Below are 16,464 nucleotides of genomic sequence, written 5' to 3' on the forward strand. Positions count from 1 at the left end.
CGTCGTCCACTAGACGGTGCAAAGGGGAAGTTGGAAGCTCCGCTGTCGAAATATCTGTAGGCAGAGAAGAAAAGGATACTAAGGCAGCAGTAGATGGGGCTGACAGTCGAGCAGACCTAGCAGCGCTTGAGGAAGAAACAAAAGCAGACGATCGAGCATACCTAGCCACGGTCACAGTGGGAATAGAAGCCGAAGCAAAGACAACCTTCCTTCTCGAAGATCCTCGGGCTGAAAAAGAAAAGTCAAAGTAAGGTTATCACTACTACCAAGAGCAAACTACAATAAGTAGGCGACCATGACGTCAAGACAACAAAAATATATAGATAAACTCGTCGGCCAAGGAAGGAGCATGCCCAAACTTCTTGAAAAAGCTCGGCCACTCACAAATTCCCACGATGTGAGGTAGAATCCGGCCAACCCAGTCAGAAATTTCCCCGACCAAAGGAGGGGGCGTAGTCTTGGCTGCACGAAGAAGGGACAAAATTTTGGAGCCTACGAATAAAACAAACAGATCAAATGTTTTTAACAAAAGAAGAATAGACACTTACGAGTGTAATTCCAAGTCTCGGGGAAGCCGTCCGCTTTGGCCACCATGTCTTCGGTTCTGACAAAGAAGAAGTTGTGCAAGAACTAACGATTTGCCTTGTCATCCATATTCACCACCAGGCATTTGACACCTCGATGACGAAGGTTCATTATTTTCCCCCTATAGAAACTAGGGGCGAAGAGATGCATCAGATGCCGAAGAATGATCCCGACCCCGCCAACTCTGCAAATTTAGTAAGCATCTTGATGAGCTTGTCGATATATGGGGCACGTTGAGCCGGGCACATGCCATAGTAGCAACAGAATTTCTCCGCCAATGGGAGAAGAGGAAGAGAGTAGCCTACCTGGAAGGGATATGCATAGAATGCACAGTACCCTAGGGCTGGCATATATCAGGTATAATCGATAGCCCGAACCGATAAAAGCTTATTGGGGTATCGATATCGGGTAATCGGGTTATTGGTTTGATAACAGTTTTGTATTTTTTCACTATTGGGTTATCGGTTTGGGCCACGGGTTACCCAATTTCTTAATGGGTTAACCAATGACACAATAAGATTTAATAAAATTAGGATTTTACCCAATTTCTAGGGCTTCATTCTCTTTTTTTTCTCCTAATTTTCCCAGCCGTATTCAAGATTGAAGTTTCAATGTTCACTCTTCAGACTCTGATTCAATTTTTGAACAGTTCTTCTTCAAATTTCAATGTACAACCACATTCTTAGAATCTTAGCGTAAATTTGTATTCCCAAATTACTTCTTTATTAAGAACAAATTTCGTTCCTTTCTTTTGAGTTTTATAGTAAAGTTCGATAATAAAAATATAGGATTTTTGATTGTTTTCAATTCTTTATTTTGTGCTCATGTTTTAGTACTATATTTGTACTTTTTAATTTTAAGGTGAAATTGCTACTACTTTGTATTGTGATTAATGTATTTGGATTGTTGAAGAATTAACACTATTTCAGTTGTGTTGGGACAACTTTTGAATTACTAGTACTCTTATTGCTCTTGCTATCATTGGATTCTGGAAAATGATTGATCTCTTGATTATAGTTTGGTAGGAACCCAAAAAATTGTAATTTATGTTCCTGTTAACTAATATTTCCAGTAAAATGGAGATGGAATGCTTGTGGAGTTGTAGTATCAATTTTTGAGATTGCGCAGGTTATGAACTTGTCAAAATGAAACATTCTTCAAATATTAGTTGTGGCTAGAACGCAGAATAGGGTAGTATACTATATGTGAATTCTTCTCTTTTTTGTTTAACTCGAGTGAATTGTCTTCTCTTTTTTGCTTAACTCTAGATTGAATTATCGTAGAGGGTAAACTGATAACCGAACTAATATCTTATCAGTTTTGTTATCGGTTTATCATATTTGAAAACCGATAACCGATATGCTAAACCAATAATATTCATAACCGAACCGAACCGACCGATGCTCACCCCTACAATACCCTAAGCGGAGGATTTGTACCACATCACGCCCTGCTGGGACTAAATCGATAAGCTAGATCGGCCTATTTCATCGCCGACTCAGAGGCCTCGGGCTCGTCTTCAGGATCCTTCGAAAAGTCAGACCTAACTTTCTCGCTAAGAGGAATTTTTTCCTCTATCATAGGAAAGTTCTCATCTTCAATGGAGACAGAGACGCCATTAGAGTGAGGAGGCATAAGTACCGCCAAAGGGATGAGGTCAATTCCCACACCGGAACCAGAGGATACATTAGCCATATTTTTTATGAGATAAAGGATATCCAGACAAAGAAGGATTAGAAGCAATAGGAATCACTAAGACCAGGAAAGAAGACACACAGCAGTGGAGGAAGGAGAAGAAGACACAATGTTATGATAAGAAAAACACTTAAAAAAACAAATGAATATCATCACATCTCTATTTATAAGAATTCGGGCATCAAAACTAAGAGATTATTCCATTACTACCCAGCACTGGAATCGAAATGGCATCCCCAACTGACAGTCACACGGGAAACGACGCAAAAACATCGGAAGAATGCGCCATAATGACGCATGATGTCATAACTTCATTCTAGTGCAGAAAAGATGCAACTCCAAAAGTTGCGGCTCACGAAATGCCATGTTGCCAGATCGTCCCAAACTTAACTGCCTGGCCCACTTGTCCACTCTCCTCGACCATAGCCAACAAAGTTCGTTCATCGGGGCCGTCTGAAGAAGGCCTCAATAAGCGGAGGGACTAACTGTATAGGTCGAAATCTACCAGGGAACATTTAGGGCAAGAAAGTATTGAGGGACGAACCAGCCAAGGTCGATCGGTCGGGATACTTACAAATTACAATGGTCGAGTACGAGATCCGCGGAAAGAGTTGTAACGGCTAGTTTTTAGAATAGGATAATAGAGGGAAAAGAATGTTCCTTGTACATGTACTATTAGGGTTTACTATGGATATGTCTCATATAAAGAGGACAAAAGATAAGGAAAAGGGGCATGTAATATCCACTTAATAAGAACATATTTCTGAGAAAGATTCTCTCTCTAGCAAAAATACAAACATTACTTTTTCATTAAGAGTCTTGTTTATATTATTCCATATTTTTCCATCAGATCCGAGAACAGTTCGAACATTGTAGGATTTATCTGTCACTCATCATTATCAGGAGGAACAATCATGTAGTTCATTCTTTACTGGGTGAATCACACCTCCTATTTACTTAAACATCATTTATTGTTATTTATTGTTAGTTACTCCTCCATTATTGTCGATACCTTTTAGAATATTTAATATCTGTTATTATCAATCTCCCATCAGTTCTATTCAACGATTAGCTACATTCTCGAAACTTACATTTAGAGATATTATTATTAACTATGTTTAACCATCACTACATAAATACAATAATTTTAACCGAAAGTCACACTTTTTGATCAAACAACACTATACTAGTGTACAAAACGTTTACCCTGCAAATGCATATAATAAGTCTACATATATTGCTGCTCTTCTTAGTACTAACTTTTGTAGGAAGCAAACTTAAAGACAAATGAAGGATCTATATAACAGAGATCGCAATAAGCAGGATTTCAAACTGCTTAAGAGGCAGTAGTAATTTTGGTTATTTTATCCCATCTCGACCCTTTAACGTAAAAAGTAGACTAATCACATGAGAAGAGTCAATGACAATATATAAGTTAGGACAGTAATATTTCAAGAACATCAAGAACACGATTTTGTTGTCACAAGAATGGTTAAAAACTAGGAAATCACCACGTGCTCTCTTCTTTTGTGACCCTTAGGCTTGCTTTAACAGCAAAATCAGTTTTGCAACATAATAGTGAGTGATCACTCTTCCAAGCCAGCAACATTCCTAAGAGTCCAACCAATTCCATATGCAGCAGCACTAGTAATGAGTCCATTGAAAAGGGTAATGGATGCAGAAAGAACATAATTCTGACCAGCAATCTTGACCTTGGCTATCCCCAGCAGTGCAAGGGCAACTGCAGAAAATACAATGGCGCCTATGAACTTGTGTGTATCATTGTTTGTGAACGGGATGAGCACGATGAATGCCAGAAGTGGAGCACAACCGAACACAATGAAGGCAGCAAATGTGATTAGTCCATTCTTCCATGGTTTTTCAGCTTGATCTGGTGGCAATAATCCTTTATCAGTTGCCATCTTCTCGTCCACCATTATGTCCCTGTACTTGGAAAATATGTTCACCACATTGCACCAAGAGTAGATATTGTTAATTGCGGGCAACTATATCATAGCAGCATTAGAACACTTATCCTTTTTTCAGCTTAAAGCTCATTTTACATTCACAAAACAGAATGTCAACTGTAGCAAAATTTAAGTGAGTATTGAAGATTTCAACTAACAAGGGCTTGTCTATCTTAAAGTTGCAAACTGAATACCGTTACAAGCTTTCTAATTTCCATCACAAGGTAATGTTAAAGCAGTATGTCATTTTCATGTCCAACACCTAGATCCTAACTTCTTTTCCTTCATTGGACCAAGCTTTGTTATTTCCACCACAGGTAAAGGTTAAAGTAACTCTACCTCAAGAAAAGGGTAGACGAAAAAGAAACTAGAAAGAGACATCGCTAAAGGTGATAAGCTATTGTGTACTGATCAAAGGATGCGACTATAACTTCATACAAAATGAGATGAACATCAACTGTACAGGACATACTGTATTAGCATCTGTATCATTCATTCCAAGTTCCTGATAATGTCGAAGTAATTCCTGCTTCTGAGGCCTGTGTTGGTTAATGACATCCCACTCAGTGACTGTCCTCTCCTTGGCAGCGACATCCTTCTCCGTGCTGCTTGATACATAGTCTCCAAACTCCATAGATATTCCATCAGCCACTAGATTAGCAAAACCCAACACCAAAACATCAACTGCAAGGAAAAACAAACATTTATACAGTAAGCTAGCTGCAATATTCTCCATGAACTGAGACATGCATATGCGCATTTGGGTAACCCCTAAACACAAAAAATGATAAAACATAATATATACAGCTATTCTTGTGGGGTCCATCCCATCAAAATAGGCATGTGCCTATGAAATAAAACATTGCTGGCAACGCTTTCTTGGAGCCAAAGTTTGGAAATAAGTGGAGGAGATTAATATATCTCCTGTAGCATTCTTGGAAGCTACGTATTTTGCTCCTATAAAAAGAGAGCTCTCTCACTTCTTCAAACACACCAAAAAGCAGAGAGAAGTAACAGAAATTAGAGAGTAATCCACATATTGTAGTCTGTAAGATAAATAGTGAGTGTGAGTAATATTGTTGTGAGGTATTTAAAATAAAGAGTGTTATTTCTTTCGAAGTTGTAGTGATCTCTTGATACTAGTAAGTTGTAATATTATAGTGGTAATATTGCTCCGCTCGGGTATAGTATTTTACCCCGTTAAAATATGTGGTGTCTTTGTTACTCTCTTGTTTTATTATTATTTATCGTGGGTATTATTCCTGGGCGGTATATTATTATCCCAACAACGTGGTATCAGATCCATGATAAATAATGATCCGTTGTCTTTTCAGTATTCCTGTTTCATTAAAGGTAATTATGAGAAATGGTGTCTACGCATATAAGTCATTCTTGGCTCCAGAGATGTGTGGGAAATCATAAACAGAGAGTGAAAAAACCGATAATGAGGAAGCTATGCCTCAAAATGAAAAAGATTTCTTGGCAAAGACAAGGAAAAATGATCAATAAGCTCTTACGCTCATCCACCAATGTTTGGATGATGTCATGTTTGAGAAGGTAGCAGATGCTACCACCTCAAAGGAAGCTTGGGAGATTTTACAAAATTCTCTCCAAGGAGTTGACAACGTGAGGAAGGTAAAACATCAAACTCTAAGAGCTGATTTTGAAGTTTTGAAAATGAAAGAATCCGAATGCATTTCGGATTATTATTCAAAAGTGAAGGCTATTGTGAATCAATTAAGAAGATACTGGGAGGACATAGAAAATGTCCGTGTGGTAGAAAAGATCCTTCGCACTTTAACACCTAAATTTGAATTTGTGGTGTGTGCTATTGAGGAGTCTAAAGATTTAGACTCTATGATGGTGGAGCAATTGGAGGGTTCTTTACAGGCCCACGAAGAAAAGATTAAAAGGAGACAAGAAGTGTCATTGGAGCAACTTCTTAAAACTCAAGGATTATGGAGGTGAAAAGAGCTATCTAGGGAATGGACGGAGACGAGGTCGTGGCGGTCATGGAAGAGGAAGAAGTAATGGTAACAACTTCAACAATGAAGTTAAAATCCACCAAACATTCAGAGGTCGTGGTTGTGGACAAAGAGGAGGAGGAGGACGTGGCTACAATCAAGAAAATAATGTACAAAGGTATGACAAATCAAAAATTGAGTGTTATAATTGTCATAAATTTTGGCCATTACTCTTGGAATATCGTAGCAATGTTAAAGAAAAAGGTAACCTTGTTAACAACAAGAAAGAAAAAGATGAGTCAACGTTGTTTCTGACACTCAAGGAAGAAGACAGGGATGATTGTAGCTCCTGGTATTTGGATAATGGAGCAAGCAATCATATGTGTGGATGCAAAGAGCAGTTTGTGGAGATCAATAAAACTGTGAGAGGTAATATGTCCTTTGGAGATACCTCAAAGATTCAAATCTAAGGGATAGGTACGATTCTGATATCCTGTAAAAATGGTGACCACAAGTTAATTCAAGATGTTTATTATGTTCCAAAATTAAAAAGTAATATTTTGAGTTTGGGCCAACTTTTTAAAAAGGAATATGACATCCACATGAAAAATATGCATCTTTGGCTTAGAGATTCAAGTGGAATTCTAATTGTTAAAGTGCATATGGAAAAGAACATATTATTTTCTCTAAATCTTACGACAATTGACGCAAAGTGTTTGAATGCTAATGTGCAAGATGAATCATGGTGTTGGCACATGCGATTTGGGCACTTGAATTTTAAAGCGCTTAAATCAATGGGAAAAAAAGAACATGGTACATGAGATACCATCAATCAACCATCCCAATCAATTGTGTGAAGCTTGTCTTCTTAAAAACATGCAGGGAGGAGTTTTCTAAAGGAGCCCATGTCAAGACCAACCAAACCGCTCCAGCTTGTTCTCACTTATGTGTGTGGTCCAATCAATCCACCTTCCTTTGGTAAAAGTAAATACTTTCTTCTCTTCATTGATGACTTTAGTAGAAAAAATTGGGTTTATTTCTTGAACCAAAAATCTGAAACTTTTGCTGCTTTTAAAAATTTCAAAGTACTTGTGGAAAAAGAAAGTTGCTATGAAATAAAAGCTTTAAGGTCCGATAGAGGAGGTGAATTCACTTGAAAAGAATTTAATGACTTTTCTCAGTCTCGTGGAATTCGTCGCCCTCTAACGGTACCTTATTCACCCCAACAAAATGGAGTTGCAGCGAGAAAGAATCGAATGATTCCTAATATGGCATGTTGAAAGCCAAAAGCATGCCCAAAGAATTTTGGGCCGAAGCTGTTTCTTGTGCAATTTATTTGAACAACAGGTCTCCAACAAGAAATGTTAGAGATCAAACCCCTCAAGAAGCATGGAGGGGAAGAAAGCCAAGTGTTAAGCACCTGAGAATCTTTGGGAGCATAGCTTATGCTTATGTACCACAACAAGGGAGAGCGAAGCTTGACGATCGAAGTGTCAAGCATGTGTTTGTTGGCTATGATACGAGTTCAAAAGGCTACAAGTTATACGACCCAAGCAGCGGCAAAGTGGTGGTAAGTCGCGATGTTGAATTTGATAAAGAATTTGGCATGGAATTGGGAAGCTCAGGAAGAAACTTCATATGATTTTATTCCATATTTTGATGATGAAGAAGAACTAGAGACCGTGGAACCTGTGCAGGATACAACTCCACCTCCTTCTCCAACGAATGTTGCATCTCCTTCTTCTCAGAGGACATGACACTTGGTAGGAAAATGTGGAGGTCGAGTATTATGGTTGTAGGTTAGGAAGTAGTTGAGTCTTGCCTTACTTCGTACCTCTATGAGACTAGTCTGGTATGATTTTTGTCTAAGATAGCTATTGGCAAATATTGTGTCTTACTATTACGCTTTTCAGTGCATGACCTATTTACTACCTATCACTTTTGCTTTGCATCTTTCTTCCGAATTTAATGGTGTCGTTATTTTTTCTATGATTTATGTGGTGATACTAATATTGTCTCCCTTTTGTCTTTCTATTTTCTTGAGTCGAGGGTCTTTCGGAAATAGCCTCTCTACTCTTTCGGGGTAGGGGTAAGGTCTGCGTACACACTACGCTCCCCAAACCCCACTAGTGAGATTTTATTGGGTTGTTGTTGTTGTTACACTTTTTGTAGTGGCTTCAACCTTATGGGATTTTGTGATAGTGATTATGCAGGAGATATTGATGATAGAAAAAGCACAAATGGTTTTGTATTTTTCTTAGGTGATTCTGTTATTTCTTGGAGTTCAAAGAAACAATCAATTGTTACTCTCTCGACTTGTGAAGCTGAATATGTAGCAGCAACATCATGTACATGTCATGCTATTTGGCTGAGAAGATTATTGGAGGAGCTCAATTTACAACAGATTGAAGCTACAGAGATTTGTATTGACAACAAATCCGCACAAGCACTTGCGAAGAATCTAGTGTATCATGATCGAAGCAAGCATATAGATACAATGTATCACTTTATCAGAGAATGCATTGCCAAGACAGAAGTCGAGCTCAAATATGTTAAGTCTCATGATCAAGTTGCGGATATCTTTATAAAGCCTCTCAAGTTTGATGATTTTCAGAGATTGAGATCAAGACTTGGAATGAAAAAGAAAAATCAAAATTAAGGAAGAGATTGTGGGGTCCATCCCATCAAAATAGGCATGTTTCTATGAAATAAAACTTGGCTAGAAACTCTTTCGTGGAGCCAGCGTTTTGAAATAAGTGGAGGAGATTAATACATCTCCTGTAGCATTCTTGGAAGCTATGTATTTTGCTCCTATAAAAGGAGAGCTCTCTCACTTCTTCAAACACACCAAAAAGCAGAGAGAAATAACAGAAATTAGAGAGTAATCCATAAATTGTAGTCTGTGAGATAAATAGTGGGTGTGAGTAATATTGTTGTGAGGTATTTAAAATAAAGAGTGTTATTTCTTTCGAAGTTGTAGTAGTCTCTTGACACTACTAAGTTGTAATATTATAGTGGTAATATTGCTCCGCTCGGGTATTGTATTTTACCCCGTTAAAAGATTTAGTGTCTTTGTTACTCTCTTGTGTTATTGTTATTTATCGTGGATATTATTCCTGGGCGGGATATTATTATCCCAACAATGCTATCCGAGTCCACGAAAGAAAATACATCCTGTGATTTTCTCCTTCATGCGAGGTGAGAAACTAGGAAAGGATCGGGTAAAATTGGTTAATATATACACTCTATTAGTCAGGTGAATTGATATTTTGAAGGCGTGATCATGTTGGATTCGAAGCTTTAACCAATAACCTAAATACTCAACTAATCTCGTTATGGCCGAGTCAATCACACAGGTTCCAAACGAACAGAAGTTTTTGAAAATCAATTCTGTCCAAAATGCTAGTGTCTGCAGCCCTTGATATCCAAACCTAACCTTTCTCTACATAAATATCCTTCATCAAATATCACAATATGAAGAAGTCTCTGTTTTGGCTAAACAAAACAACGTTGCTATGTCAAAGACTAAAAATTGGTTGATACTTCTAAAATGGAAGAGATCGATACTAGTATAGTCCAATACTGTCAAAATTGATACTGCTTCTTGCTTCTAAGAAGCCGCAAAATTATTTTTAATGGAAAAAACTTCAATTTCCACCACTTGAAACAACAACAACAAATCAGTGGACTCCCACAAGTGGGGTCTGGGAATAATTTACCATGGTAGTACCCCTATCCTGGGAAGATAGAAAGGTTGTTTCTGGACTCTCAGCTTAAGAATTTCCACCAATAGAAAAAGCTTAAAAATGAGTAGTTAGTACATATAAGTGAGTTTAAAATCAAGGAAAGTAGGAACATATAGTAACGTTATTAGCTGGAGAACACCAATGTGAATCAAATCTACGACCTTGAAACCAAATGTAACCTTTACCAAAATGGAGAAATGGGGTAGAGAGTAAGTACCAGAGGAAAGACGGCCAGCGGAGATGGAAGAAATGAGGGAGAAAGAAGTGACAATGGCATCAAGCCCTGCATATACAATGCTCTTCACTACTTCCCCTTTCCATGGCTCTTTGGGCCTCCCCTTCTTCCTTCCTTTCTCCAATTCTCCGTCCACTGATCTCAACAATGGTGTTTCACCGTTCCTGTTGTTTTCCGCCATTTCTCTCAACTATTCAATTCTTCTTTTCCATACTCTAGTATTTTTGTTAACTGTGAAGTTTGCATTGGGCATGGACACGTGTTTAGCTGTTATTTAACGCTGAAAATTTGTCACCCACGGCTCTTTCTTCATCCTTCACGTGTCCATTGCACTTTTTCTGGTCTTTTAAGCATCTCATAAACGGCGTGTGGCGGGCACATGCACTACCGTTTACATTGGCTGAAATTAAAAAATAACCGGATTTACAAGTGGTAATCGGAAAATAGCCACAATTTCAAAAGTAATCGAAATTTAGCCACTTTTCATATGAAGATAAATTTGAACGAAAACATTGTTTAAAATTCGAAAAATATTCCAGTATAATATACCGGTCCAACAAAATATGCTGGAAGTTCATATACAGATGCTTCAATCTCCGGTATATTATGCTGTAACTTTCTGAATGTTAGAGTTTCAACATAATATGCTGGAAGTTCATACACTGGTACACCAATCTCCAGTATATTATGCTGGAACTTTATGTGCTGCAGCAAAATAATGACTACTTTTCAATGACTTTACAAACGCTGGCTATATTTCAATTACCAGTCCGAAAACTGGCTAGCCGGTGCTATTTTCACGTTTATGTTGGGTTCCTTTAATCAACTTCAGCCCATTTAACATTATTGGGCTAACGCTTGTTGGCCTGTCTTCTCGATGGTCAATAAGTCAATGAAAATTGTGAAAATAGTACGGCGTAGCCAATTTTCTGATTGATAATTGAAAAGTAGTTTGTGTTTGTAAAATCATTGAAAAATAGCTATTATTTTATTGAAACACGGATAGTTCCAATATAATATGCTGGATTATGGAGCTCCTGCGTATAAACTTCCAGCATATTATGTTGAAACTCCAACATACGGAAAGTTCCAACATAATATGATGGATTATGGAGCTCCTGCGTATAAAATCCAATATATTATGTTGAAACTCCAGCACATCATGAATTCCAGCATAATATATCATATGTAAAAACTCGAACTCCAGCATATGCTAAATTTCGATTACTTTTGAAACTATGACTATTTTTCAATTACCAGTTCTAAATCTGGCTATTACTGATTTTTTTTCCCATTAAAATTCTTAGTACAACCATGAAATTAACTTCTCCTGAGATACTAAAATTCATATGATGTCAATTTATAATGGTGGATTATTTTTTTATGGACGAACTGCGAAATTAGTGACTTCTTCTTCTAATAAATTCTGTTAAACGAACTAACTTTCTGAAATGGGAAACACTACCCCCTTTTTTTTTTTTTTTTTTTTTTTTGCTAATGAGATCTTTAAGCCTTGACAGATCTTAAACTAGTGTTTGGTCTTGTGTATAAATCCAGTAAACGTAGGGATTTTTGCCAAGCCAAAAAATGTGTTCTACTAGTGTGAGAGAGAGGCACTTGATCCTGTAAATAAACATTCCTAACTTTTGACCAAAATGAAAATTGAAAAGAAAGAAAGAAACACAGTGACCTTGAACTTGTTACTTTTAACAGTATAGTTTTCATATAGAAGGATCATTAGTAACGATTTATTGGTTACTATGCCACCCAGGAGATCCTCAACCTAAAGAACTTGGCATTACTGCACCCATATATTCATCATCTAAAGTTGGACTAAATGCCCTCAGAGGAAACAAATTACTTCACAAATGTTACCATCTTAGATGAATTGCAACAATGTGAAAAAGAGCCTAACATTTTGTTGCCATATTACAACTATAACCTAATCAAATGAAATAATAAGACTAAAGCTAGAGCAAACAAGTGCTATTTTGATTTAGACCAAAGGTCTCTTCTCTTCCTCCTCTTCATTGCCTATTTGAAATCTGTTATCTTCAGTCTGAGATGGTTTTTCGGTTTGATGAAGAGGAAGAGTTTGCTGAGGCCTAGGTAGGGGCTTGTTTTCAGGCAACATCTTCATTATGATACACATAGCCATCAATAGCAATCCGGTACCATGTTGTTCGGTCAAAGGCTTCGTGAATATCAAGTAAGAAAGCAACAACGTTACAGCCTTCCTTGCAGTCGTAATCTGATAATTTCAACACAGTTAATAGTCGTACAAATTCAAGCAAATTGCGTGTTATAGTTGGAGATGTATACGCGCGGTCATAATGAGATAATCAAACAATTTCACTAAAGGATAATTGGTCTAGATAGAAACAAACCATTGTAGTAGTGGCAGCACCAAATATTGCTATGAGGGAAAGGACAGACACTTGCCCCACAAAGTAGCACAGGCTTCAAACACCAAGACTCCGTAAACATAGGGATGCTGCAGGAAAAAAGGAAACAAGGTAAGCAGGAAAGAAGGTTGAAACAAGATGCATGTGTTCAAGTGATGATTACCTGAGCACATGAAGGCCATGCTTTCCTTAGTTCTCCAGTTACAATCATAGCCACGATCAAGATAGGAAAGCCGACAATTGTTGAGCAGTAGAGCATCTCCATCTGTTAAAGTTAAAGGTTAAAAAATCCAAAAGGTGTGAGTTAGTCACAAGTTTATCATGAACGATTATTCTCATGATCAAGCATCATATTGAATGCAAAAGCACATGAAATAAACCTGTGTTGTGTTAGGATTCATCTTGAAGATGGCCTCTTGATAATTCCCCACAAAGGAATCCATAATCAAAGCACCAGATATCATTAGCACACCGATAATGCTGAAATTTGGCGAGGTTTGCGCATCAGCCAAGGTGAAAAGAATTAGGCCTACTACCAAGAGTATTGCCGATATATATTCATGGGGTGGATATTTTCGTCGCAGACCGGGTATAAAAGCCCCCATCACCATGACAGGCAAAACCTGGAATATTCATAAATTGGAACATCAAGCTTGTTAGGCAGCAGACGAATAAACTTCTATCCTGCTAATCAATGAGAAACACAAGCTTGTAATCCACACTAACATTGGTTACCAAGATTATCTTTAATCCACATTAAAATTGGTTACCAAGATTATCTTTAACCATATTCTGTCATGAACTATCAAGAATGCAAAGTAATTACACTAATTGCAAGAAAATCTTACGTTAGAGAAAAGACTGTTGTCAAGGTGCGCCCCAAGGCATTTAGTAAACCGAAGTAATCATATTTGTTTTTTGTCCTTATTGTTCTTATTGATAAGTTATACTGAAGAGACATCTAGAAAGTCCTTCGTGATCTGTCATAAAACTGGTCTACCACATTTACCAAAAACGAGGATTGCTGGTTGGTATGATTAATTCTACTAATTTCATCTAGGCTCGCTTTCGTCTATTTAATATATTAGAGACAAGCATCATCATCTCTCCGTGAGGAACAGAGGAATTGACTTAGTTATTCACCTTGGCGGATTTGAACATGATTTGTGCTGGATAATTGATGAAAGCCAAAGCCCCTTTGGTTAATCCCTGTGAGCCCATAAGAACCGCAGAGAGCTTAAAGTAAGTCCTCCATGAGTTCACCATTTGCTTGGGAGTAAAACCATTGAAGTAAATAAGAGCAACATAAACCCATCCTTGAACAAAGGTAAAGTACCACCCATAGCTGCAATAAGTCAAATACTCACCACTTGAGCAAATTAATCTCTTAATATAGACCAAGCCAAAAATATTTAATAATGATCCTTAAAAGGGGCATGTCAAGCTTACCTGAATTGAAGCCTATTATAGACATATTCCTGTAATTTTGAACATATAAATTAAGCTAAAATCAGCTTCACCTTTACAAAGGAAAAAACTCAAGTGCACTAGTAAAGTCCAAGATGATGTCAATTGATTCCAGGAATAATATGAAGTCAGAAAAGATGTAATAAACAGATAGCTACACTTGCGTAACAAGGCAAAAGGCAAGGGCCCTTGTAGTGGAAATTAAGGCAAAAGTTGGCAACCATCAATTTTATTTTTCTAACAGTAAGAGATTACTTCTGCAAAATGGACCACAAAGGGGTCCCAAGAAATTTTTTTAACAATAGTAGAAACATAAGAAAACAACAATTAAAGAATTAATGGAGTTATTATTAATGTTAATGATTCGGGCAATCTGCATCAGTATTAAATTACAAACTTGGTCCACTCAAGTCTACCTAGTTAGAGACAAATTCCTTATTAAGCATATAATAATACTACTGACAAAACTTAGAATTGTCCTCATTAATTTTAAATTGAAAATACATAAGCACTTATAACATGAAATCAAACCCATTTAAAGCCAATAAAATACACCCAAGTCATAGCATTAAACATGCGAAAAAGGAAAAGAAATCAAAACCAAAACTGCAACTACTTTTTTTTGGGTGAAATTTCTTGTTGACCAAACAAGAAGAAATATTTATGAAACTTAAGAAATCCATACCCCCAAAAAACTTCAGATTCCTTCCTTTATTACATATCTTAGTGACCAAATAACAATGAGCAAAACGAAGAAAGATTTCATAAGACTTACCTCACAGACACCATTGACGAGATACCCAAAAAAGAACCCAGAAGAGCACAAGAGGAACTGTTGCCATCTGGGTCGGGTTGAAAGAGAAATACCAAATAGAAACAGAGCTTGTTCTTCATTCTTCATCTTTTTAATTTCACTTTTTTCTGCACACAATTTGTTTCCTTTATTTGAAGGGGCTCTAAAAAAGGTGTTATTGGACTTGGTTAATAAATCAAGTTGGCTGATTCAAAGCTTGCATGTTGACTTTGGATACAGAAAAACAGACAATAATTTAAGAATTTAAGGAAAACGTATCTGTTCCATTACGTTAACAAAAATAAATATAAAACAAAAGTAATCATAGATACGCATGTGGACTGAAAGAATCAAGAAAATAAAATGAGAAGCAGCGCTTTGGAGAACAACTCTAAATAGAGAGAGAGAAGGGGCGGAGACTTGAGAGTCTACACGATTTTAATGTGACACCCCAGTAAAAGAAGAGAGAAGAAGAAGAAGAAGAAGAAGATTATGATAATCTTCAATTGCGATTATTTAGACCCTCTTTCTTAAATTGTGTAACTAAATGGTCCTTCCAATTATTATAGAAATTATAAGGAAAATCCATCAGAAAAAGGAGAAATTAAATGAGGTTGGAGTTTTCGCTTTTAGGTGGGGAGTTTATTTTTAGCACATAGTAATTAATTAAGGAAATAACAGCAGCTAGAAATTTAAAGTTTTTTCATCCGAAATTTAAAGGAGAAATTAAGTGAGGTAGTAATTTTATTTATTTATTTTTAATTGTATTTTTTTAAGCGAAGTTTATTTTTAGCACATAATAAATAATAAGGAAATAACAGCAGCTAGATTTTATTACGGCGTGCAAAATTAGTATTGCTCAATTTTAACTTATAACTTGTTGATCATTAAGAGATTCATGATAATATAAAATTTTGGTTATAACACATTAAAGCGTGGACGATAGACATTAGTTTCCTCTCTTTATTGATTAGTGGTCATTAATAGAGAAACTGCATTTTTGGTACCTCGATTATGAGAAATTATGATTTAATTTTCGTAATTATAGATTAAGCATACTTAACCTTTAATATCTTAAATGTGCACTTTTGATCTGTACATTTCGGATTCTAGCAAATTTAAATAGATTATAGATTAGATGATAAATCATGTGACTACTCATGTGTTTGTGGTAAAGTTTCCCTCATACTTGAGCAGTAAAAAGATCATAAAATAGTTTGAATGTAACATTTTTTTTCTTACTTCATGATACCAAAATTACATATTTTTGTTGCTTGAAAGTTTGATGTGCTTAGTAAAATATGCGAGGACTAAAATAGATACCAATCCATTATTGAAGGACCAACAGTACAATTTCTCTTAACTAAATAAAGATTAACAGTTTTCTTTTTACTTCAATGTCAAACTATCTAAACACACAGAAACTTTAACAGTGGACGTAAAATGGTTTTTAATCTTATTAGCATAAATAAATTAACTCCTTAATAAGCTATTCCTGGAAAAAGAAATCAAATTGTAGTTCTATCTCATGCCTCATGAACCAAGCAAAGTATAAAAATGATCTTTAGTGAATTATTCTTTGAAAGCTAAAAAAACAAAATTATAGT

At 36.4% G+C, this 16,464-nt stretch overlaps 1 protein-coding gene and 1 pseudogene across 1 annotated transcript; both read right to left on the bottom strand.

Moving 5' to 3' along the window:
* Positions 1-3,528: 3,528 nt before the first annotated feature.
* On the bottom strand, positions 3,529-10,427 carry LOC107762078 (uncharacterized). Its single transcript, XM_016580397.2, has 3 exons — positions 10,175-10,427; positions 4,720-4,931; positions 3,529-4,229 (listed from the first exon to the last, which is right to left on the bottom strand). The coding sequence occupies exons 1-3, from the start codon at positions 10,371-10,373 to the stop codon at positions 3,867-3,869; spliced, it is 774 nt and encodes a 257-aa protein (XP_016435883.1). The 5' UTR covers positions 10,374-10,427; the 3' UTR covers positions 3,529-3,866.
* A 1,549-nt stretch (positions 10,428-11,976) lies between these two features.
* LOC107762076 (UDP-galactose/UDP-glucose transporter 4-like) lies at positions 11,977-15,113 on the bottom strand (annotated as a pseudogene).
* Positions 15,114-16,464: the final 1,351 nt, after the last annotated feature.

This window comes from Nicotiana tabacum, chromosome 7 (assembly GCF_000715075.1).
Source record: "Nicotiana tabacum cultivar K326 chromosome 7, ASM71507v2, whole genome shotgun sequence".
NCBI lineage: Eukaryota > Viridiplantae > Streptophyta > Magnoliopsida > Solanales > Solanaceae > Nicotiana > Nicotiana tabacum.

Bases quoted from the DNA above. Each gene is read 5' to 3' on its own strand.
- LOC107762078 (XM_016580397.2), bottom strand. From the start codon at position 10,373: ATGGCGGAAAACAACAGGAACGGTGAAACACCATTGTTGAGATCAGTG. The intron at 4,932-10,174 runs GTACTTACTCTC...TTTTCCTTGCAG, and splicing joins CGCTGGCCGTCTTTCCTCTG to TTGATGTTTTGGTGTTGGGT. The intron at 4,230-4,719 runs GTATGTCCTGTA...ATATTTTCCAAG, and splicing joins ATGATACAGATGCTAATACA to TACAGGGACATAATGGTGGA.